At 36.6% G+C, this 25,630-nt stretch overlaps 4 protein-coding genes and 1 long non-coding RNA gene across 12 annotated transcripts; 4 read left to right on the top strand and 1 right to left on the bottom strand.

Moving 5' to 3' along the window:
- The first annotated feature begins 2 nt into the window (after nucleotides 1-2).
- Nucleotides 3-2,988, top strand: LOC124177352. The gene is made up of 2 exons (XM_046559669.1): nucleotides 3-956; nucleotides 1,210-2,988. Exons 1-2 carry the CDS (start codon nucleotides 621-623, stop codon nucleotides 1,486-1,488), a joined length of 615 nt encoding a protein of 204 aa, XP_046415625.1. The 5' UTR covers nucleotides 3-620; the 3' UTR covers nucleotides 1,489-2,988.
- Nucleotides 2,989-11,130: 8,142 nt separating this feature from the next.
- Nucleotides 11,131-14,150, top strand: LOC124177353 (chromobox protein homolog 1-like). Of its 2 annotated transcripts, none has more exons than XM_046559671.1 (3): nucleotides 11,131-11,212; nucleotides 12,470-12,806; nucleotides 13,071-14,150. In XM_046559671.1, exons 2-3 carry the CDS (start codon nucleotides 12,476-12,478, stop codon nucleotides 13,292-13,294), a joined length of 555 nt encoding a protein of 184 aa, XP_046415627.1. In that variant the 5' UTR covers nucleotides 11,131-11,212; nucleotides 12,470-12,475; the 3' UTR covers nucleotides 13,295-14,150. The 2 variants fall into 2 exon arrangements, with proteins under 2 accessions (XP_046415627.1, XP_046415626.1); XM_046559670.1 differs by lacking the exon at nucleotides 11,131-11,212 and adding an exon at nucleotides 11,237-11,444.
- Nucleotides 14,151-15,314: 1,164 nt separating this feature from the next.
- On the top strand, nucleotides 15,315-21,253 carry LOC124177328 (NADPH:adrenodoxin oxidoreductase, mitochondrial). Of its 7 annotated transcripts, none has more exons than XR_006869585.1 (6): nucleotides 15,316-15,425; nucleotides 15,524-17,542; nucleotides 17,626-18,172; nucleotides 18,261-18,356; nucleotides 19,011-19,149; nucleotides 19,321-19,457. XR_006869585.1 is itself a non-coding variant. In XM_046559613.1 (6 exons), exons 3-6 carry the CDS (start codon nucleotides 19,030-19,032, stop codon nucleotides 20,913-20,915), a joined length of 1,383 nt encoding a protein of 460 aa, XP_046415569.1. In that variant the 5' UTR covers nucleotides 15,335-15,425; nucleotides 15,524-15,732; nucleotides 19,011-19,029; the 3' UTR covers nucleotides 20,916-21,252. The 7 variants fall into 7 exon arrangements, 5 of the variants coding, with proteins under 5 accessions (XP_046415567.1, XP_046415568.1, XP_046415569.1 ...); XM_046559613.1 differs by lacking the exons at nucleotides 17,626-18,172; nucleotides 18,261-18,356 and adding exons at nucleotides 19,685-19,900; nucleotides 20,088-21,252 and having other exon boundaries at nucleotides 15,335-15,425; nucleotides 15,524-15,732; nucleotides 19,321-19,539; XM_046559611.1 differs by lacking the exons at nucleotides 19,011-19,149; nucleotides 19,321-19,457 and adding an exon at nucleotides 18,506-18,983.
- Nucleotides 21,254-21,404: 151 nt separating this feature from the next.
- LOC124177355 (anoctamin-3-like) lies at nucleotides 21,405-22,565 on the bottom strand. The gene is made up of 3 exons (XM_046559673.1): nucleotides 22,449-22,565; nucleotides 21,845-22,096; nucleotides 21,405-21,562 (listed from the first exon to the last, which is right to left on the bottom strand). The coding sequence occupies exons 1-3, from the start codon at nucleotides 22,485-22,487 to the stop codon at nucleotides 21,431-21,433; spliced, it is 423 nt and encodes a 140-aa protein (XP_046415629.1). The 5' UTR covers nucleotides 22,488-22,565; the 3' UTR covers nucleotides 21,405-21,430.
- On the top strand, nucleotides 22,565-24,147 carry LOC124177361. Its single transcript, XR_006869597.1, has 2 exons — nucleotides 22,565-23,061; nucleotides 23,189-24,147. It is a non-coding gene; the product is annotated as an uncharacterized LOC124177361 (long non-coding RNA).
- The last annotated feature ends 1,483 nt before the right edge of the window (nucleotides 24,148-25,630 follow it).

Below are 25,630 nucleotides of genomic sequence, written 5' to 3'. Positions count from 1 at the left end.
AATTTATTCCATTTTGTACCTAATGTGTATTTATCAACGTATCGTATGATTGTACTTTCAGTTGGTAATATCAGAATCTGCTGCAACCCAAATCGACCTACAGCGTTGACTGTAGATACCTATCGTATATCTGTCGTATATACATATTTGGACCTAGATTGGAAAGTGCATTGTACATCGTACAACGATATACCTATAATGATGTTGGGAAGTGAAATTAATGCCGAAATTTGAATTCAAATATTTCCTTAATCGAAATACGAACTGGTCCGAAATTCCAATCCAATATCCGTGTTATCATGCTGTGCTTGACTTGAATCATGTTTTAAACAGTTTTGAAACGAGTGGTGCGTGAGTGCATTACGAGTGCTTCAATATCTAAGTACAACATATTCACGCAGCCTTGCCCAAAAAATCGTTAATTCCCGCTTGGCAGCCGTTGGCGTTCAGCCGCGTTCAATCACGTTGGTATCCATGCTCTCTACCGTATCGTGCTTTCGCCAAAGCTCAAGCGACAAGCAATCAGGAAGAAGTGAACTGAGAGAAGAGGCTAGTGAATTATTGACAGTTTGATAAGCGGTATTATTTGGGCATTAGAAGCCACGATATAAGAAGTGATAATGAGGCCAGATTCGAGGAGTATCTCGTTCACATTTCACCGCTCGGCTTTAACCGCAAACAACACCTCAGACGAGCCGAAAGAGTCAAGAAATTTACGTCGAAGACTGCAGGATCGTTTTGACCAAGAATGCCCGTACAATTTGGCCAACAAAGAGTCACCTTCGAAAAAACGTACTTCCAAAAGTAGGGCTGGTTCCTTAACTCCCGAAAAAGGATGGAGTAATTTAAGCTTGAGTAACGTTTCGGCCGACTCAAGACGAGCCTTCAGAAATGGAGCTGAAAAATTATCCAAGACCATCTCTTCGGTTCGAATGACTTTTGGAACAATTTCTCAGGTTTGTGCGTGGTACTATAATATATCTGAATTCTTTGTAACATGTCGTCCCTTTTTTAATAACTGCCTTTCAACACCCTTTACTTTTTACTTCACGATAGTAAAATACCACCTGCATGAAATTCAAACGATTGCTACAGCCATTGAATTAAAAATCTATTCAAGCATTTGTCTTTATATCTGTCTGTATCACTGTGCATTGGATTGTGATTTTTGTGGAACAAACAATAACATGCTCCTTTTTCTCTATCAAGAAATTTAGAAGTTCAACACGCAGGAGGCAACGTTTAGAGGAATGCCACTCCCCCACAATCTCTGCGACGCCTCAAACTCGGTCTCGTCATCTGTTGGGCAGGACACCAACAAAACTCTACAGTCCATTTGGCATAGAGTCGCCAAGGTCTGCTTGGAGTAATTCACCTGGAAAAGAAAATGAGGATTCCAGTGCCATGCATAAACTTACCAACGTTGAACAAAAATTGCGCAAACCCTTTCAACTAACCAAAGCTAATGGCTTTACTACGTTCAGATAAATTCTGAAATCAATACATCTATCGCACAGATACTGATTACTAATTAGCACATTTTTTCACGTTTATTAATCCTTCAAAGGATAAAAATATTTCATTCCCAGCAAGATATATTGCTGAATGCTGCTACTTTTATTGTAAGATAATTGATGCCTTAACATTTTTTGATAATGCGAGCTTGTGTGATTTACATGTTTTATAGATAGCACGTCAGAGCTAATTAATGATCAATCTGATTACGACTGGTGAATTTACAACTAAATTTTTAAAAAAAGTCAAATTACGGCTTTATTGTTCAAAACACCGTCGAAAGTTATCACGCTGTTTCAAATCCAAATCATAATTTGCTATCCACAACTTGGACGTACATTGAAAAAATGAATCTTCACTGCCTAATTGATATTGACGATAACTTATTTCACAACAAGTCTATGTTTTAAGTCTCATTCAATGGAAAAAGCATTCGTGACAAAGGAACTAAGAAAGGATGGAAAATATCGGTTTCTGATATTTGAACCGACTGTAGCTGTTTTACAATTTCTTGTTCAAAATGATCATCGCAGGGGGGCATAATTATAATTTACGATTAAAAATCGTGTATCTCTTCTATATACCAATTAATTATTCCTTCCGTTAAATTTGCGTTGACGATTCCGATATTGATTGAAATTAAACTTGAACTTGTCATCCCTCCAAATTGTACTGTAATGATAAGACTTGAGCAGCATATTGTATAAACCCCCTGCCTTGTATTGTATTTTCAGTATTTATTGTTCGTAAGACAAATGAAACAGCCAACTGTGTTGGCTTATAAATGAAAAAAAAATCCTATTAATTTAATATTTAAAGTACTACTTAATTTAGTAATTAAATAATAACTCATAACGTATTGACAACTATGTTGGAATTAAGAAGTAACATATTTATCTAAATGATAGTTTTAGATATTTTGTCTTGATCGATTCAGGATCAACTTAATCTCAGCGTATATCTTGTAGCTTTTTCACTCACTATGCCTGGTAGAGGCTATTTTTTCTACAAGTATATCCTGGACCATTGGGTGCATATGATGCAAACCATTTTCAAGTATTATTGCTATGTACTACGACTGTGTAGACTATTGGCTAATTTTGTTTCACAACTGAGCATCAAGCGTTCAAATGAATATACGCCACAATTAAAAGTCTAAATCTGATATTTTAAAAGAAAACAATCGCAAATGAACACCTTTAAGTACTAGACAGTCGAAATTTCCATTGGGATTTAAGCCCACATGCACACTAATTTTCGAAAATTTGATGAATAGCAATGAAAACAAAATAAGAGAAAATATTTTAATGCGAACCTGTCTATGGAAGGATTGAGTATGATTAATTCGACTGATTAATGTAACGATCCATGATATTTTATTTTTATTATTAGTTTGTTTTGTATCTCTACAAGTTTCATTTTATTGGCGTAAATAAACTGGCGTGCTTTTAACACGTGGTACTGTTTCAAATATAATTCATATTTAATCTACGTAAGCTGGCAGTGCCAGATTTCATAATTTTCGGAGTATAGTTATTGTATGACGCAAGTTTCGACTTGACCAATTGAGTTTTCCTTGATGCAGTGTACACCACTGCGTACTTTTTCTTCACCTCCAACCTCCTCGTGGAGAGGTCCTCCTCCTCGTCCACCCCTAACCGCCTTCCACCACGTCCAACTACCTCCAACTACCTCTTGAATTTTTTCCACTATGTACAGATGGGCGTCGCCTGTAACTTGTTATAATGTTGGTGGATCACTCTAGATGGGATGTTTCAAAACTGTCCATAAATTGGCTGACATTCGTATTTTTGTTTTATTGTGGATTATCTCGCTTCGCGGTGGTCGTCCAAAAAAAAGTCCGTGGAGCTGAAGGTAGCAGCCGGAATTAGCAGCCTATTATTTTAATATTTATTCCAATAAGGTAGGGGAGACCGTCAACCAAAATTTCGTAAAGTACTTTGGACCCCCATATTCTTTATAGAATCCCGAGGATGAATCTGGATTGCATTTTCATACTTTCGAAACATTCAACACGTTTGGCTGCTAACTTTGGCTGCTAGCTTTAGGTTCATAAAAGTTCTCAACAAAATATCTACCGCGAAAAATTTTACACGAAATTTCGTCATCTACTTTGAAATACAATTATTTTTTATGTAAAAATCTGAATTTATTCATTCTTCTATGTTCTTTTTTCGATTCGCTATAACTTTCGAAATACTTGATGCATATTTTTGCAAATTTGTATATTCGTGTTCCACAAAAGTTGCCGGAAACCGGGGCTGGTATTGTGAGCAATGAAACCCTCAAAATTACGATTGGCTTTCAAAGTGCCGCAAGGATAAATCGACACTAACCGTGTCATTTGGAAGTTTCTTTCGTGGACTTTCATTATGCCAAAAAAATTTACACTTTGACCATTGTTCTTTGCCAATACGGCAAAAAAATCTGGGAAAAAGTGATTTCCGATTTCATGTGAATGACCATTACCTGACTGATTGGACCCTCAGGAACTCAAAAAACGCGGCAAAAAGAGCGTTCGACTAACAGGAGAGAAATGGCGAGCGAAAAAGCACCTGCTGAAAAATGTCGAAAAATCAGGTTCTGGTTTTTTGGCTGTAACTCTTGATGCGTTCATCGCAGCGTATTGGGACTACGCCCAATCGATTTCTCTCGCAAAACGACGTCCGATTAGTGCTACGAATAATTGATTCCAGCGCTTTTCAAAATCGCGAAAATTTTCGCCAAAAACACAAAGGGGTTAGCCTTACTTTTTTTTTGGCAAAAAACTTTTGGTCTCAGATTCGACTTGAATGACCCTTATCCGACTAATTGGACCCTCAGGAACTCAGAAAACGCAGCGAAAAGAGCGTAGGACCAACAGGAGAGAAACGGCGAGCAAAAAAGCACCTGCTGAAAAATGTCGAAAACACAGGATCTCGTTTATTGGCTGTAACTTTTGATGCGTTGATCGCAGCGTATTGGAATTGCGCCCAATCCATTTCTATCGCAAAATTACGTCGACATAGTGCATGCAAGAATCTATTCAGTCAACGGCTGACCATCGAAGGGCCTTGCCGCTTGAGTCTGGAATCGGCAGGAGAGATGAAGTGTGTATTTCTTGTATGAAACGTGAAAACTGAAAGCATTATACATCGTATCATATCATCATACATCATACACCATACATCGTACATCATACATCGTACATCATACATCATCATACACAGTATCAAAGTTCGAAACCATAGTTTGGATGTCGGACGTTCAGAAAGTGACGTCACCAATTCAAAATCAGCTAGCCGAATTCCTCAGTCTGGAAACAACCGCGCAGTAGAGCGGACGGATCAGAGTCGCGCTCCGCAAATTTCGAGTACCGGGTTCTCAACCCCCCGGATCCCGCGCTTCGGGTCCGCTACTTATTTCGAGTACCGGGTTCTCAACCTCTCAGATCTCGCGCTTCGGGTCCGCTACGCGGTGAACTCGACTTCCAGGATAAGCGCTCCGTGGTTCCTGGTTCACGTTTACAATAAATTATTTCAATTCGTTTTTCGCGCAACCCCAAATTCGGTAGCTGTCAGTCCGCTAATAAAATTTCTCGACTTCCGGGATAAGCGCTCCGTGGTTCCTGGTTCACGTTTACAATAAATTATTTCAATTCGTTTTTCGCGCAACCCCAAATTCGGTAGCTGTCAGTCCGCTGATAAAATTTCTCGACTTCCAGGATAAGCGCTCCGTGGTTCCTGGTTCACGTTTACAATAAATTATTTCAATTCGTTTTTCGCGCAACCCCAAATTCGGTAGCTGTCAGTCCGCTGACAAAATTTCTCGACTTCCGGGATAAGCGCTCCGTGGTTCCCGGTTCATGTTTACAATAAATTATTTCAATTCGTTTTTCGCGCAACCCCAAATTCGGTAGCTGTCAGTCCGCTGATAAAATTTCTCGACTTCCGGGATAAGCGCTCCGTGGTTCCTGGTTCACGTTTACAATAAATTATTTCAATTCGTTTTTCGCGCAACCCCAAATTCGGTAGCTGTCAGTCCGCTAATAAAATTTCTCGACTTCCAGGATAAGCGCTCCGTGGTTCCCGGTTCATGTTTACAATAAATTATTTCAATTCGTTTTTCGCGCAACCCCAAATTCGGTAGCTGTCAGTCCGCTAATAAAATTTCTCGACTTCCAGGATAAGCGCTCCGTGGTTCCCGGTTCATGTTTACAATAAATTATTTCAATTCGTTTTTCGCGCAACCCCAAATTCGGTAGCTGTCAGTCCGCTAATAAAATTTCTCGACTTCCAGGATAAGCGCTCCGTGGTTCGTGGTTCATGTTTACAATGAATTATTTCAATTCGTTTTTCGCGCAACCACAAATTCGGGAGCTGTAAGTCCGCTAATAAAATTTCTCGACTTCCAGGATAAGCGCTCCGTGGTTCCCGGTTCATGTTTACAATAAATTATTTCAATTCGTTTTTCGCGCAACCACAAATTCGGGAGCTGTAAGTCCGCTAATAAAATTTCTCGACTTCCAGGATAAGGTTGCTGGGTGAGTAAAACACTTTTATAATATTTGATGGCAATTGTAATTATATTTCATCTGAAATATTACAAACTTGTCACGTTTACAATAAATTATTTCAATTCATTTTTCGTGCAAGCACATATTCCGTAGCTATGAATAATCTTGTACAATTTATTATATTATTAATTAATTAATTAATATTCTTATAATATTTGATGGCAATTGTAAGTATATTTCATCTGAAGTATTACAAACTTGTCACGTTTACAATAAATTATTTCAATTCATTTTTCGTGCAAGCACATATTTAGTAGCTATGAATAATCTTGTACAATTTATTATATTATTAATTAATTAATTAATATTCTTATAATATTTGATGGCAATTGTAAGTATATTTCATCTGAAGTATTACAAACTTGTCACGTTTACAATAAATTATTTCAATTCATTTTTCGTGCAAGCACATATTTAGTAGCTATGAATAATCTTGTACAATTTATTATATTATTAATTGATTGATTAATTACATTAATCTTTACACAATATTTTTGATGTGTTCCTATACTAAAAATATTCATTACTATTCCAGGTATTACCCGAGGTGGTCGGAGGTGGACGAGGAGGAGGACGAGCTGGACGAGGAAGAGGACCAGGTGGACGAGGAGGAGGACGAGGTGGACGAGGAGTCGGCGGGGTGGGTCGTGGGAGAGGACCTCTCCTCTCCTCAGAGGAGCGGAGGGGGAGGGGAGGGAGGGGGGAAGTGGGTGGGGAGGGGGGGAAGTGGGTGGGGAGGGGGAAGGGATGGGAAGGGTGGGGAGGGGTGGGGGAGGGGGATGGGTGGGGGAGGGGGGGTGGAGGGGGCGGGGGCGGGAGAGGGGAGCGGGAGGGAGGGTGGGAGGGAGGGAGGGAGGGCGGGCGGGGGGGAAGGGAGGGAGGGAGGAAGGGGCGGGCGGGCGTGTTCTGCTCTATTAACTCTAACGGGCTTGCACTGACATCCGTCCTGCCCTCCCTCTCTCCCTCCCTTCCCCCCGCCCGCCCTCCCTCCCTCCCTCCCTCCCTCCATCCCTCCCACTCCCCGCCCCCGGCCCTCCCCCTCCCACTCCCCCTCCCCCACCCTTCCCCCTCCCCGCCCACTTCCCCCCCTCCCTGCCCCGCCCCCTCCGCTCCTCTGGGGAGAGGAGAGGTCCTCTCCCACGACCCACCCCGCCGACTCCTCGTCCACCTCGTCCTCCTCCTCGTCCACCTGGTCCTCTTCTTCGTCCAGCTCGTCCTCCTCCTCGTCCACCTCCGACCACCTCGGGTAATACCTGGAATAGTAATGAATATTTTTAGTATAGGAACACATCAAAAATATTGTGTAAGGATTGATGTAATTAATCAATCAATTAATAATATAATAAATTGTACAAGATTATTCATAGCTACTAAATATGTGCTTGCACGAAAAATGAATTGAAATAATTTATTGTAAACGTGACAAGTTTGTAATACTTCAGATGAAATATACTTACAATTGCCATCAAATATTATAAGAATATTAATTAATTAATTAATAATATAATAAATTGTACAAGATTATTCATAGCTACTAAATATGTGCTTGCACGAAAAATGAATTGAAATAATTTATTGTAAACGTGACAAGTTTGTAATACTTCAGATGAAATATACTTACAATTGCCATCAAATATTATAAGAATATTAATTAATTAATTAATAATATAATAAATTGTACAAGATTATTCATAGCTACGGAATATGTGCTTGCACGAAAAATGAATTGAAATAATTTATTGTAAACGTGACAAGTTTGTAATATTTCAGATGAAATATAATTACAATTGCCATCAAATATTATAAAAGTGTTTTACTCACCCAGCACAAATCCTCGTCCTCCTCGTCCACCTCCGACCACCTTCAACCACCTCAGGTTATACCTTGAATAGTAATAAATATTTTCAGTATAAGAACACATCGAAAATATTGTGTAAGGATTAATATAATCGAGTAATTGATTAAATAATTAATTAATAATATTATAAATTGTATAAGCTTATTCGTAGCTACTGAATTTGTGCTTACACGAAAAATGAATTGAAATAATTTATTGTAAAGGTGACAAGTTTGTAATATTTCAGATGAAATATAATTACAATTGCCATCAAATATTATAAGAATATTAATTAATTAATTAATAATATAATAAATTGTATAAGCTTATTCGTAGCTACTGGATATGTGCTTGCACGAAAAATGAATTGAAATAATTTATTGTAAACGTGACAAGTTTGTAATATTTCAGATGAAATATAATTACAATTGCCATGAAATATTATAAAAGTGTTTTACTCACCGAGCACAAATCCTCGTCCCCCTCCTCCTGAATCACCGAGATTACCCGCAACCACCCCTAACTACCTCCAACGAAAACCGCCAACCACCTCGAGTTATACCTCGAATACTAATAAATATTTTCAGCGTCAGAACAAATCAAAAATAATGTGTAAGGTTTGATATAATTTTTTTATCGACATATTTTACCAAAAAGATTATGAGAAGATTGTAAAGTTATAGAAATTTTATTAGCGCACTGACAGCTACCGAATTTGGGCTTGCGCGAAAAACGAATTGAAATAATTTATTGTAAACATGAACCGGGAACCACGGAGCGCTTATCCCGGAAGTCGAGAAATTTTATCAGCGGACTGACAGCTACCGAATTTGGGGTTGCGCGAAAAACGAATTGAAATAATTTATTGTAAACGTGAACCAGGAACCACGGAGCGCTTATCCCGGAAGTCGAGAAATTTTATTAGCGGACTGACAGCTACCGAATTTGGGGTTGCGCGAAAAACGAATTGAAATAATTTATTGTAAACATGAACCGGGAACCACGGAGCGCTTATCCTGGAAGTCGAGAAATTTTATTAGCGGACTGACAGCTACCGAATTTGGGGTTGCGCGAAAAACGAATTGAAATAATTTATTGTAAACGTGAACCAGGAACCACGGAGCGCTTATCCCGGAAGTCGAGAAATTTTATCAGCGGACTGACAGCTACCGAATTTGGGGTTGCGCGAAAAACGAATTGAAATAATTTATTGTAAACATGAACCGGGAACCACGGAGCGCTTATCCCGGAAGTCGAGAAATTTTGTCAGCGGACTGACAGCTACCGAATTTGGGGTTGCGCGAAAAACGAATTGAAATAATTTATTGTAAACATGAACCGGGAACCACGGAGCGCTTATCCTGGAAGTCGAGAAATTTTATTAGCGGACTGACAGCTACCGAATTTGGGGTTGCGCGAAAAACGAATTGAAATAATTTATTGTAAACGTGAACCAGGAACCACGGAGCGCTTATCCTGGAAGTCGAGTTTCACCGCGTAGCGGACCCGAAGCGCGAGATCTGAGAGGTTGAGAACCCGGTACTCGAAATAAGTAGCGGACCCGAAGCGCGGGATCCGGGGGGTTGAGAACCCGGTACTCGAAATTTGCGGAGCGCGACTCTGATCCGTCCGCTCTACTGCGCGGTTGTTTCCAGACTGAGGAATTCGGCTAGCTGATTTTGAATTGGTGACGTCACTTTCTGAACGTCCGACATCCAAACTATGGTTTCGAACTTTGATACTGTGTATGATGATGTATGATGTACGATGTATGATGTATGATGTATGGTGTATGGTGTACGATGTATGATGATATGATATGATGTATAATGCTTTTAGTTTTCACGTTTCATACAAGAAATACACACTTCATCTCTCCTGCCGATTCCAGACTCAAGCGGCCAGGCCCTTCGATGGTCAGCCGTTGATTGAGGATATATTCTTCAGTGAACGGCTCGGCTAATAACGCTGCCGTTCTGCGACAGTTGGATGAAGAAAAATTTCGCTCGTATCTTTCAAATGTGTGTTAAAATACACTCGAAATGTTAAGAAGCGTCGTTCTTTCTCTCCCTATCATCTTTCTAGGTCTTTAAATCACGACGCAGCGTTAAATACTGTCTCATATACGAAGCATCCATTTCATCTCGTTCAAAATTAACGCATCCGCGATGTATTACAGTTACTCTGAATTTTTTTCCATCCGAATACTTTTCGAAAAACAATTCTGCTCCTTCACCCAACGCAGATACTTCACTTGCGACCAGCTAAAACAACGTTTCGATTCTATGCCTATGAAAATTCAAGATCGAGAGAGCAAATGAAAAGTTGTTGGAATAATTATGAATATTAATGTTATGGAATACATCTAGCGCGTGTCAAATAGAATTCCATTTCGAAATGAATAATTCTTCTGCTTTCGTATTATAGCCAATTATTGTAGATCATCTAGTTTGTCTCCCGGAAAATTATGTAATTTATGGTATGCATTATGTATTAATCGTAAATGGATCATATATATTAATATCGTACTAGGACAGCATATACATGTGTACTGTTTGGTCTTTGCATCATTATTACATCTGATATAAATATGTACACATTCTTCTCTCAGGTACCTATACTTTATTAAATCACTGTTTTGCTACGAATTTAGGAAGAAATTTATTCTCATTAATAATTTCTTGTATCGCCGACAAGTCGGTAAATACACACAGGCCAAGTACTGGCTCGGGTTCACCATTGCGATGATTGTGTTACTCTGAAGGTGAATGCAGCCAGCAACATGTCGAAGTTGGTAACTCTCTGATGTTCTGTAAGAAGTTCTCAACTCTACCATCGGAACGTCTCAGGGGCGCAAGCGCAGGACGACTTTCGGTTGTCACACCAAAGCTCATTAGGGGTAACTGTCTCTATCTTCTTCAGTCAATGCTTCACACGTGCACGAAGCGTTGATGAAGTTGGCTCATAAATGAATAGGGACTATTTTTTACGAACTCGGAATATTGAGCATTGGTATGTTCAAAACGTAATATGGAATGTTCGTCTCTATCAACGCTAATTATTACCTTTTCCAATATTCCATTTGACTGTTTCGTAGCTTCGTCTCTCATTATTCCGTCAGGGGCAGTTGGGTTGCGCTGAGCGCAATCAGCGGCGATTGGCGGGAAAGTTGGTAGTCTCATGCGTTCGTTGTCTATGCATTTCGATTTCCGCGGCAACTGGCGGTAACGGCAGATGCCAAAGAGGCACGAGCTACACAGAACAGTGGCGTATCACGGAACTATGTAAGTAGTTTATTCACAAGAATCAACGAAAAGTAAATATCCGTCGCCCACTCCATGTACCAAAACTTGTCACAATCAGTTGTCGGTTTTATAAATTCCGAACCAAATTTCGGACTTGCATACATTTCGTTAGAACTTCCTATCGCTTGGCGTGGCTTGCTGTGGCCAGCCATTTTGAGTATTGTCGAGTGTAAACTGGTGATTGATGTAAAACGTTACCTTGAATATGAAGGTATTTTCAAAATGATAATTATATTTATAATTATTCTGATATGATAGTTAGTTAACCTAATACGAGGATTGTTTTGTGCCTTGACGGTCTCCAAATATTTCGAGAAATGATCATCCGCTTAGTTATTTCAAGTCAACTCGGTCATGTTGTTAAACCGTAGGCGATAAAAACTTGATATTTTGTCAGTTATGTACAACGAAGTAATGCATTTACTGTGAATAGCGTGCCACTGTGAACCTACCTCACTGCCAAATTTCAATCAGTACATCAGTATTATATGTTGAGTGACGTTCGGAGTGATACACAATGCCGTATCAGGCCGACAGCAAAAGCAAACAAAATGAGAATTTATATATATGTATATGTATATATATGTATAAACTTTCGTGATGTGTGAGTGTGAATATATTCATAGAATCATCAGCAATGTGCACAGAGAATATTAAGGTAGTCGGTAAATAATAATTAGTAGATTCTTTCACATTTATAAAAACTTTTTGGTTTCTACTTGATGGAATTTGAACCATGCTTTGCTAGTTTATCACACACTTCAAGTCTAACAATGTTTTGATATTTGAAACCCTCAATACTGCTTTAGATGTAAGTAGAACAGTACTTTATTTGACAATAGATGAATATGGAAATTTCTGAATGATGAAAGTATTTGCTAAATTAGAAAAGATTAACAAAATTTGCTGAAATGTAGTGGGTTAGTGTTAGAATGCAAGGAATACTGTCAATTGTCTAAATGGTGAATTCTAAAGACCAATATGTCTAGTATCATACAGAATATCGCCACGTGTAATAATGTAAGCTTGATAAAAACTAACAGCATTACATTGAAATATATCTTGAGTTAAATTCTGATCCAGCTCTGCAAGCGTCAACTACTGCCTACTTCTAACATGATCTAATATTGTTGCAAAACATACATATTTTTGTGTATCCCTGTATACCTATTGCATTGAAAATATCACCAATATTGGTATATTTACATCTACATTATGGTATGTTCTTTGTTGCAGACTAAAATGAGTAAAACTAAAGATTCGCCTGTCGCGGATGGAGAAACTGAGGAGGAGTTCAGTGTTGAGAAAGTTTTGGATAGACGTGTCGTAAAGGGAAAAGTTGAATATTATCTAAAATGGAAAGGATACAGTAACGATGAAAACACATGGGAACCAGAGGAAAACCTTGATTGTCCAGATCTGATAGCACAGTTTGAAGAACAGCGTAAAAAAAGAGAAGCTGTAGGCAGTGGAAAGAAAGATGAAAAGGAACAGAAGAAACGAAAGAGTTCGTCCACACCAACTCCAACAGCTCCCTCAAAGAAAAAGGTTACTGAAGATAAGAAACCTGAAGGTGAGAGACACTATGGTTTAGAAGATTTAAGAATTTAAATCTTAGATAGTCATGTGTATTTTTTTTAATTTACTTTTTCCCTAATCCTTCGAATTACCAAGTCGAGACAAATAGAGTAAATAAAAAGTATTTGAATTATAATATCAGAGGAATACTTACAGTTGATAATTATTATGGGAATATATTACATGTTTGAACGATTAGAGCAAAACCACTATTGAATTTAAAAAAAAAATTTTCATATAATAACATTTTATTTTACAGGTTTTGACCGAAATTTAGAACCAGAAAGAATTATTGGAGCGACTGACTCTAGTGGTGAATTAATGTTTTTGATGAAATGGAAGGGTACGGACGATGCAGATCTTGTTCCAGCAAGGATAGCTAACGAAAAATGTCCCCAAATCGTAATTAGATTTTATGAAGAACGTCTAACCTGGCATAGTCCAACCCATGACGAAGAAAACAACAAAGCCGATCCTGAGTAGCAATTAAGACCTGAAACATTGAAACCCAAATTGGGATTGTCTTATACTGCTCGTTTTAAAATATGTCGCATATAGCCATGTCATATTAGGTTCATGTATAAGTTATGTTACACACACGAGCAGATTCGTTAATTTACTTGGATCCATAAAAGTATGATGCAAATTGATTCTTAAATTTTGAATAATACTTCTTCATTTAACGTACCGCTATAACTTACACAGTATCTAGAATTATGTTTTAGCTATATTGTATATATGTGTAGGAAACGCGGATCTGAATAATGAAATTTGACAGTTACTAAAGCACATCTACTTTAGTTTTTGAATAAATAACTGGACTTTTTCAAAAACATTCTCGTTTGGTGATATTGACGTTTTATCTCTATATTTTGTTGAGAAAAGTGAAGTTCTAGTTTAAACTGATATTTAAGAAAACAATGAAACGTGGATAATATCTGTTTATCGCATTTGGAAAATATAACATAGCTCATTATAATTTGCTTCGTGTAAAGTTTCTTCGTAATAAAAATTGGTTTTATTATGGAAAAATAGCAAATTCGCTAAGTAGACGTGGTATAATTTTTACGAATCATTTACATGTCATACCATTATGTGACTTGGTGAGATGCGTTCATTTTCTTTTCTATTTGTTAAAGTACGAGTTCACACTTATATTGTGGCTCAACATGCCCCATGTTGTGCGTTTCTTTTAATTCGGTTTTGATAACTTTAAGTCTAATTACAGTTACAAAATGTGAATCAGCCTATACGACTGGCATTGCATTTATATTTTTTGTAGTGAACGTGTGAGAAACAAGAACAAGAATATAACAGTTGTTATCGAATAAACGCATAACCAAATGAGCATTTATATACCCTTCGTGATATGGGATGATATAGTACAAGTTTTATTTTTACTACTATCCTTCGTTTCATATGATCTATACGCGTTGCGTCAAAATTTACGGATAGAATGGTCCAATAGAAAACCGGGGTACTACAGGTAATTGACTTCTTAAACGATAGACCTATTAATTTGGAGTTTCAATTAAGTACATCTCTTATACTATACTGCCTTCCTAATCCGACACCTCTGTAACGTATATTTTCTACAGTTTTCGACAACTTCACTGAGTTTCATAGATTGAAGAATACATTAAGGAGACGCAAAGAAGACTAATAAATCTGAAGTGAATTGCAGCTTAGCATTAATGTAATTTTACGAAAAAAACACGCGCGTAAGCTACATTCGCTGCGATTAACGTATCAAGAGTTCCAACACTTACTGCTGAGACACGGGATATTTCCTTCGTAATTTCTATACATGCGCTCTTTTGATACGTTTTCTGCTTTTCTGGGGGTTCAATTAGTCATGAAAGGGTCCTAAAAATCGATTCTAGGACAAAATATTTTTTGTTTAAAAAATAAGTAAGGCAACCCCTTTGGATTTTTCATGAAAACATCGACGATTGTTGAAAATGCTACAATAGATTTTATATACGCCATATCGACATAATTTTCTCAGAGGAATTGATTGCGCGCAGTCCGAATACTCTGCAAGCAACGTATCTAGAGTTACAGCCGAAAAAACGAAAAATTCTGATTTAATTACACTGATGTTGGTCCCACGCTCGTTTTGATATCTTTTTCGTCTTTCGTTAACCCATTTGGATTTCTTCAGTCAGAATTTTTCCGATTTTGAAAAATAGTTGAATTTATTCTTTGATACACTATGTCGACGTAATTTTGCGAGAGGAATCAATTGGGCGCAATCCAAATACGCTGCGAGCAACGGATCAAAAAGTATAGCTGAAAAACGGAAGATTTCCTACTTGATTAACATTGCTGAATTTGGCTGAAATGAATTACCTCAAATGAATTTTTTTAGCCGTCGGTCATTTCACAGTCGTAATAATATCCGACACTACATAAATCATCTGGGTACACGGGATAGTAACACTTGTTCTTGTCGTCTTTACGTACCGACCGTCTACCGACTTAGTTCGGTCATGGAAAGCCCCAATTTGGCTAGCAGTCACTATGTGTCTTCAGTCAACGGTATCAAGAAATTCGCTTTCTTCTTAACACGCGAAGTAAATAGCATGAGAACATCTTTGTCCTCTATTGCTAGGTTTGTTGGCATCTCAGTCTACCTCACCGGCACTACAGATCGCAGAAATCTACTATATACGCTTATGTCGGTAACTCACCATTATGTTTTTGTGGCAGACGTGGCAGACCAACTCAAACGGACTGGTCTCTGCAAGAGACTGTGGTTGCTTATTTGAGCGACCGAGGGCCGAGATTACCCAAGCATGGATTTGATTATTTGGTGAGAGCGCACCCAAGGAGCGCAGAGCACAAGTATAACGCTGTACGGTCACATGGTGTTAAACAAGCAACAATACCATCAATTGAGTGTATTCTCATTTGCGTAGGTGAGAAAATACGTGTTTTTCTATCTAAATTGTTCACATCGTCAAGTATATACAGTTGTTTTGTCTGAATATATTATTTGAATAAAGATTTAACAGACGAGAGCTTTTCTCTTAATTTATTGATAAAAAATAACTCTGTGTATAAAGTCCAATATACGAAACAGCCTGCGGTGCTTCTATTCTATTGAAATCTCACTTATGTGCCGGTACTGTATGAAAAAGATAGGACCATTTTTTTTATTGAATTTTCCTGAAGAAACTACAGGTCACAACATTATATGGACTGTCGTATGAGCAAAACGAATGTAGATTCGGTAATAAAATGGGGAGTAAGGAGGATATATTTGGAAAAAAGCGGCATTTGAATGAAATGTCAAACGCTGAATTACCAAAGGCGTTTACTTCGTCAAATCGTAATCATTGGCAAAAAAGATCAAGAAGCGATAAAGCCTTTGAACCGCTAGTCGAAAGTTTGTTTAAAAAACAATTCTTAATTGAAAACGATAACTTCATTATCCCTAAACCAGAAACAATGTTTACCGATAATCCATGGGATATAAATAGGCTACAAATATTGAAAAGGGAGCTAAACGATATAAAAAACAAGTTAAACGATTATGACATCGCCACGTGGCATCAGCACACAAGCCGAAGAAACAGAGCTGGAGATGTGCAGTGGCGTCTCCGTAATGAAATAGATCCGGAATTCCTGACTCAGGCATGGTGTAAATTCTATGAAAATGTATCTTGTTTCCCATTGGTACCAAACACTGCTGTAAAGGCTGAGAAACTTTTGTCAGTTCACCTGTGTGAGGCACCTGGTGCTTTCATTACATCTCTAAATCACTGGTTAAGGTTGAATGCACCTAATGTACAATGGGACTGGACTGCTATGACATTAAATCCATATTATGAAGGGAACCCTCTTTCTTGTATGATAAATGACGATAGATTTATCATATCCTCCTTGAATCATTGGTGCTTCGGCAGTGACTATACTGGGAATCTGATGAATCTAAAAAACATGATGAATCTGGTTGAAAAGTGTCAAGAAAAAGGAGATGTATTATTGGTTACAGCTGATGGCAGTATAGATTGTACTAATGATCCTGGAGAGCAAGAATCAACCGTTGCACCGTTGCATTATTGCGAAGCAGTCACGGGCCTTTTGCTACTATCCGAGCACGGAAGTCTACTCCTGAAAATGTTTACAATATTTGAACATGATTCATTGTGCTTAGTTTACCTTATTTCCTGTTTGTTCCATCAAGTATTTATAAACAAGCCTGTAACCAGCAAAGAGGGAAATTCTGAAATATATTTGGTATGCTTGGATTATCGAGGACCAAGCTATATTGCTCCTTATTTGAACATATTGAAAAAATATTATGAGAAACGTCCAGATAAATCAATGTTCCGTAAAGAGGATATACCAGATGAATTTTTCCAACAAATGATCTCATGCGGCGAGTTCTTCAAAGCTTATCAGAGTGAAGTGATATTAAAGAATATAGAAGCCTATCATTGCGGCGAGGATAATGGACAGTTAGATTTTGAAACTAAAAAAATTAAACGCCTTGTTGCAAATAAATTCATATCAAAAACTGGAAAACTGGAAAATGAAAGTTTAGAAGTAGTTGGAAAAACTAAACTGACACACATCCATTCCATCAATTTGGATCCAAGAATACCAGATGGCTCATACAATAGACGGCGAGTAATGGAAAATCTAGAGCCAGAATGCCTTCTCTTATCGCTATGTCAAAATCTAATTCCAATTCAAGTTCGAGAAATGACACGGTGGTTTACAGTGAGATTCTATTCTTAATATATATTTACGTGTGTAATTATTGTATCGGCGATGTCAACGGTTTAACTCAAACATAATTGTAGTTCACAGGACCTTTGGATGCATTGCAAATCTGCTGTGGAAAATTGTTTCTGAAAGTGCAGAGTTCTAAATTCTGTACAGGAAAGTTTTTGAAAATTCGTAACAGAGTTTTTGAACTATCGGAAAAACTTGGTATTGATCATCCCTGCAGTCAAGTAGAATCCATTCGAAACTTTGTAAATGTGTTAGAAAGTGATACGAAGAATTATAAGTATTTGGGTTTTGAACCATCAATTACACAAAACAATAACAATAGTTTAAGCAAGATAAATAAAGAACTGGAGAACATACTAGAAGGGGACAGTCTGGTTTTGATTGGCTATTCTTTGTTAACTCAGTTGAATGTAGGAATTCTATACATATTGGCCCACACATTTAAATCACTCGGTGTGATATTGGATGAAAAATTTGGCTGCATAATTATATTGAAGCATAATTTACACACTAAAAGTATATTGGAGTGTTTTCAAGAAGTTCTTAACGCTACGATTAAAGCTGAAGCCTCTGGTGAATCTGTACTATCAGTTTTACCTGTCACAAAACTTTGTGGTAAGAATAAAGCTTTGTCCATCCTAAGTAATTTTCATATTAAGTCAAACACTCTATTACAAATTTCTTACCAATTTCATACTTTTAGAAAGCGATCTTTATCCCAACATCGTTGACGCTAATCATTGGACCATCGCGCACTGTGTGAAAGGAATTGGTGAATGTGTGCAAAAAAAGTTATCAAGTAATACATCACATTAACATAATACAATACATGTGATTATCTTTTACTTATTTCTCAAAAATGAATGACTAAAATCAGAGTCTTTCAAAGTTTCACCATAACATGGAAGTTTTGAATAAAATTATACATGGTTGTCCTGATCCTTTCAGCACAAATGGGAATTACTGGACACAATTAAATAAACTTCGAAATATTTGTACAGAGCAATGTAATATTTTATGCAAGAATTTTGTGACTCATCCAAACTGGATACGTTGATGCGATTTATGAATTATATACTTATCTGACGAATAAATAGTATAAATGAGACATTGAGAATATATTCTTTAACATACCTTGTAGGTCTCTAAGTTTCCATATCGATAGATAAGTATGCTATACATACTTATGTTTTATTCATCGCACATTGACCTAAATGCCCGTATTTGAAGTTACTTTTACGTGGTATACTCTACCGGTGATGCCCAAGATAAAATCAAAAGCTCTTTCTGTAGCAAAGCAGTTAATATACCTAGTTTTCTTGAAATAGTTGCGTAATACTTCAAAGTTCTTCAGCTACTCATTCTAACTGCTCTAGATTAGACCGAGTGTTTCTAAGTGTAGTGAAGGTGGCGTATTATCAATTAATGTAACTAATTATAAACGTCTTTTTAGACTACATATTGAGTGAAATATGAGGAGTAACCTGTTGCATAATTGTGTCCGACATTTTACAAGCGAAAAAATTACTCCACAAATATGTGTTATCGGCGCTGGTCCGGCTGGCTTTTATGCTACTCAACATTTGATTAAGGTACATGATGCTGATGTTGAATACGTGACAAATTATTTGTGTATTTTTGAGATTTATGATCTGTATTGATCTTACATATGATACAAAGTAAGATCTTGAAGAATATTTGCAAAATATTTTTGATCTAGATGCTAATCTGTGACTAATTTTTCGTGTTATCCTATTATATAGACATTGAAAGATGCAAGAGTTGATATATTAGATAGATTACCAGTGCCATTTGGACTGGTAAGATTTGGCGTTGCCCCTGATCATCCTGAAGTAAAGAATGTTATCCACACATTTCATAAAACTGCACAAAATCCAAATGTTAACTTCTTTGGAAATATTGACGTGGGGAAAGATGTTACAATAAAACAATTGCGAGACGCCTACCACGTTATTATATTGGTAAATACTTACAATTAGTATAAAAGTTATTCATATGAAGTATCAAAAATTCATCCAATGAATGGGTGCTAAGAACCAATGTTATTGTATGTAATATGGAAATCAGTATTGTTTGCTTGGTAATAGATACGAATTAAAATTACAGGCATATGGTGCAGAACAAGATAGAGAGTTGCATATACCTGGTGAAAATTTAAACAATGTTATATCAGGACGTCGATTTGTAGGCTGGTACAACGGACTACCAGTCGACAAAGATTTGAACATTGATTTGGATGTCGACGAAGCTGTAATTTGTGGTCAAGGGAATGTTGCTATGGACATTGCTCGAATTCTGTTAACTCCAATTGACAAATTAAAGGTATGTTGTCAAGATTATGAATATTGTGACAAACTAATCATAAATGAAATAATCTTATCCTCATTTAATACTACAATATTTTGACCACCTGTGATACTAGTTATGACACACGAAAAAATACAAGACTATGGTTAGTCAATAAAATTACTAACTCTTGAAAAATTGAAATACTTGATTTTAATTACAGAACACAGATATTACGGCACATGCACTGGAACAGCTATCGCATAGCAAAGTGCGTAAGGTCTGGTTAATTGGACGTCGTGGACCTCTGCAAGCTGCTTTTACTATAAAGGAACTTCGTGAATTGATTAAACTTGAAAACTGTAGTACACAATGGCGCAGTGCTGATTTTTATGGCGTGAGAGATCACTTACCAAAATTAGCACGGCCACGGAAGCGTTTAACTGAGTTGATGCTCAAGTCTTTGGATGAAACTCCTGCGATCAAATCCAATTGTAAAAACGTGTTAGCTCCTATATTTTTCCGAGGTCCTGTTGAATTTCAAGGCACAAATGCTGTAGAAAATTTGAAATTATGCATAAATGAGTTAAGTGGCGATAACACAACTGGCCTTATTGCAAGAAGTACAAACAGTTTTGAGGATATTAAGTGTGGCTTAGCACTAAGATGCATAGGCTATAAGTCGGTTCAAGTTGATCCTGACATTCTGTTCGATTCAAAGAATGGCCGAGTCCTAGCCCAACATGGTAAGATAGCAGAAAACTTCTATGCTACAGGTTGGGTGGCAACTGGTCCTGTAGGAGTAATATTGTCCACCATGACGAATGCTTTTGAAGTTGCCAATCGAATATGCACGGAGTTGAAAGTAGAAGAGAGAAAACCAGGGTGGACTGAAGTCTTATCTGTTTTAACTCGAAATAAAGTACAAATTGTCACGTACGAAGACTGGGAAAAAATAGACCAAGTGGAACAGCAGAGAGGAAAAATTGTTGGGAAACCAAGAGAAAAGATTGTGGACGTTACCGAAATGCTTCATATAGCGTCTAAGTAATGAATATTAAGTTATACTGAAGTGTATTTGGACTTTATTCCTGTACTCAAAAAAGAAAAAGTATTTATTTGCCATAAATGGACATTATTATCAAGGCTTTAATATCGACGACATTTGCATCATAGATATCCATAGAATAATTTTTTTTTGAACTGTAATATCTTTTAGGTGAAACATACAATCAACTTGTAATACACATTAGTTATTCAGAAAGGGAAGGCGTCATAGTCGATTAGCACATTCACGGGTTATAAATACACAAAATACGAATAAATATGAGCGCAAATACTTATTGTAGTAATGGAATCTCAAATTGTCCTGATATAGTATATAAAAAGATTGTATTTATATTTGTATGAAAACATATTAAACTTTTACTCATATTTTCAATAAGTCGCGAAATTTTGTGCTAAATCACCAATTTACAGTTGTTATGCGCAGATATATTTAAATTCTTTTATCGTAATTATGTACAAGTATAACAGTTTTTTTATAATAATTGATCATAGTACATATTATTCATTTTCAATGGTACGATCCCTTAATGTGCGTATAAATTCTTGGTCTGCTTGAACTTTTTCTTTAATGTATTGTGGCATATTCGGCACTATGTAGGATATGAACTTTGTTACACCAAATACGAAATGCTAAACAGAAAGGAAAAAGTACCTGTTTCAGTACCAATTTACAGTAGAACGTAGTTTCTGTTTAAGGCTAGAAAAAGCTGAAATTGTGTGTGCCAGTTACGATTTCTCATTATTCCGAAAAAACGTGTAAGCGCTTAACACTCACCTTACATTGAGATAACTTTCAGTTTTATGATTTAAATTTCAACTTTAATTTACTTGTGCTAATTCCTAGCAAACGACAAGTTTACAAAACTGTACAATCGTAAACTATTTGGTGGGTTTGAGGGTATTGAAACTTACCTCGAATATTGCGAGAAATATGAATTGCCAACATAGTATGTACCAGTATTGCGGTGTTAATTCATATGCTAGTGGATGATCCGGTGGATAGCGGTAACCGACATATCTACACGTGTCCGGTTTTAAAGTTGATTTGTAATGTTTAGTTGCAAATATTGACAGTGACTCATTTACATAGCCCGTTAGGCTACCATGTTCCATTTTATAGAGCAATTTTGGTACGAAATCACTAGTAAATCCTATAATTAAACCCTGAGAGATACAGAATAATTTCAATATTACTATTGCATTTATAGTAAACTTGGAGAATGATAATTTTTACTCGCATTAAATACAACTGCGGTATAGGTCACTCCTTGCAAAATATCTTCCCATGCACCCAAATTTGTCACTCTACGCGGAAAAGGTCTTCTAAGGTCACACAACATCTTCTGTGCATCAATTCGTACTTCAAATATGTTGTTTATCAATGCGAACATTGGTGCCAGAGGAAATGTTGATACGAATAAAGTTACAAATCCGTATTGTAGCACTAAATTATTTTTTTTTTTTTGTTAATTATCTTACTGTCATGATAACTTTCAATAGGTTGCTAATTTCTTACCCATTTCATGTACCTCTGCATACAAAGTGAATTGTCCATTTTCTTTAAGCAAGTAGTCTTCTTCCCAACGTGGCAAATTTGCAAATTTGTTCATCTTTCCCCTGAACCAATGTTGAACTTTTGGAACAAGTATTTCGACAATATTCATAAACACTTGCTTTCCACACATAATAATTGCTAACTGTATTGAAAGTTCGCTTAAACAACCTGCTGGATCACATTGCTGCATAGCAATACCAGACATAAGATTCCAGCGTCCATGATCGCCAGGATGTGTGTAAAACTTCCCTTTGAAGAATGCTACGTACACTAATGCAGAGTAGTAATTAATAAATGACAGAATATAGATTTTTATAGTGTAACTCTTGCTATACTCTGCACGTGTTCTAGGATTCTCTAAATCAGTCAAGATTAAAGCTAGCTTTTGATATACCTGTAAAAACAGAAAATTCAGATCAACGTTGAAATATCTTTTATCACGTTACAGGGAGTCCAAATCTGTACTTACAAATTCCAGTGCCAATATGAAGATCAAATTTAAAAATGAAGCAATAACAATTGCTATTATTGAACTGTTCCAGCGAAGGATTTGGTTGTGGCTAACTCTCAAAAAGTTTGTTATTGTTGTTCTCAAAAGAACAACGCCAAAGTATATTGAACATGCCGTAACTGTCTAAAACATGAAAGGATATTTAGAAGTACAAGTAAATGTTATATACCTTAGACCTTTTCATTTTCAGGAAATTCTAGAGTGATTGCTCAGCTCTGAAAAAAAATCTAGTAATGAATTATCTTGTCATACGTACCAGTACCATGATGAGGCTGACAGATAACGCTATTTGCCAGGTCTTACGAAATGCATCATGCTCCAGATGAACCTTTTTTGTCAGTGAATTATACCGATACTTGGTTGCTGCTTTTTCAAACTGTGGTCGAATGTCGTGGTCTATTATTGTGTCACGAAGATTCCAGTACCAACTTAAAATTGATAACTTTCGCTTCCACATTTTGTTGAAGATTGTTGCTATTGAAATTGACCCATCAATGATATGTTTATTGTAATAATGTATAAAAAACGACGCAACTTAGAACAGTATATCGACATGATTGATTTGATCTCTATACCCCATAATGCCATAAATGCTGAATAAAAAACTGTCATATTGTTATCAGCGATATGCGAAATTTTTGTGTACGAACAAGAGTCAGATATTTTGTATGCAGAACAGTGGTTTTCGTCCGGACACCGTCCACACATTTTTTCCACACTTGAACACAACTCATCTCTGTATGTAAACGAGTTGTTTGTTAATTTTAAATAGGAACAGTTATTAGGTAATCCGATTTCATTAATTTAATATTTTCATGATGGCATAGTCTTACACAAATGAGTTACTTCCATGTAAAGTAGTAAGTCCAAAAATGAATGTGGCAATTCCTACAACAGTTGGAAATAGCAGCATTCGATTGTAAAACGCCAGCCAAGTGAAGTAAAGACCAACTTCGCAACCGAAGTAGAGGCAAATTAAATTCAATGGTTGATATTTAAATGTCGCCTTAGGACTGCCCCACTCATGATACAGAATCTGTTGATGAGATACAATGTGAATAATTCATTTTCAAATATGGTAATAAAAGTTTAAAAATGTAAGCATGTGAAATGGAATTTCATGCCATGAAATTATAAATTTGTCATATACATATCTTTCCTTACCTTACCCACGTCAAAAATTTTTATTTGTCCAATAATATTGTTAACTTAAAATCATTGAACTCACTATTCCAGACAATGTTATTCTCATGACCCTACTAAAATTTTTTATGTGTTAAATCATGTAATGTTTTGAAAGAATTCAGCGTGCAATTGATTACATGAGTTCTCTCGTAAATTTGATAAAACATCTAAGAAGTCGCATAAAACATTATAAAAGTACGAATCATTGGACATACCAGATTAAAAATCATATAGTTGACTATATTGTTGACTACATGATTTTTGAAAAAATTTCCAAGAGAATCTGACGGTGTGTAGCAAATGAAAATGATGAACTAGATAAGTAGACTTGTTGGAAAATATCCGCATCCAGAGCAAACCATGTGACACATAATATGAAGAATGAAGATACACACATAGTGTAAAATAATGAATACAAACTTGGCGATGGGTGGGTACTTCATTCTTCCGTGCATCCACGTATCCATCATGTAGTGGATATACAGTTAAAAATACTTCTTCATGCAGTAGCTTTAGCAAACCACTTTGGTATGGTTCAGGACCAAATTTCGTTCTCCACATTATCTCCCAGATGATAATTGCTCGATCTGCCGTTGTATAAGCATGTTTTTCCCATTTACTACTGAGTAGGCACAGATATTTTGTAAATTAATTTTCGTAGTGAATACCAGTTATATTATTTATGCTCAAAGAAGTCAGAGTTCAAAAAAACAAAAACTAAAAAGCTTCTTGTTCATTAAATTATGGCTAGGTAGGAAATTAAATGATTCAATCAGAAGGAAGGTTTAGATAACTATTGATATAAGTACAGTCCATTGATGATCTCATTTGTATAAATTTTTCGGAGGTACTCGGTGCATTGTTCTAGTTTAGGAAAACCAATTGGGAGCCACTTATCCAACCAATGGGTACGGTATGTCTGCTCCATAATGTTATTTGGAGTTGGTTTGATTTCCAGTAAATTAGCATGCCTCACCAACTCCTTGTATGGTGCATGAATTTTTACAAAGATTAATCCGCTTTCAGGATTCTATAAAATAAAATCTCATTTGTAATTTGTTCTTCTGGTACAGTAGCAAACTCTATAAGTGTTATGTTTTTAGGGATGAAAGTATTCCAGTGTACTTATAAATACAAAGTATTAAATATTTTTCTTGATATATGTGACAAAAATTAGCATATTATGATGAAAAGGCAAATTGATAGTCAATGTCATTTCGTGATTGAGTTCAGGTAAGTAGCTACCGTTGCGAGAGTTAGCTCAGTCTCCAATCCCATTTCTAGCATAATATTGGTAAAAAATGTGTCTCGCCATTTCTGCTTTTGCGGCTCCTCGTGCGAATGTACTTTGTATACTAGTATGACATCGATGTGTCTTTTACCATCATCAAAGTAAGACGTGTCAATCTGACAGGTACAAATAAAATATTTGAAAGGTTAGTGGAAA

This window comes from Neodiprion fabricii, chromosome 3 (assembly GCF_021155785.1).
Source record: "Neodiprion fabricii isolate iyNeoFabr1 chromosome 3, iyNeoFabr1.1, whole genome shotgun sequence".
In the NCBI taxonomy this organism is placed as follows: domain Eukaryota; kingdom Metazoa; phylum Arthropoda; class Insecta; order Hymenoptera; family Diprionidae; genus Neodiprion; species Neodiprion fabricii.
This window is presented reverse-complemented; position numbering and strand designations above follow the sequence as displayed.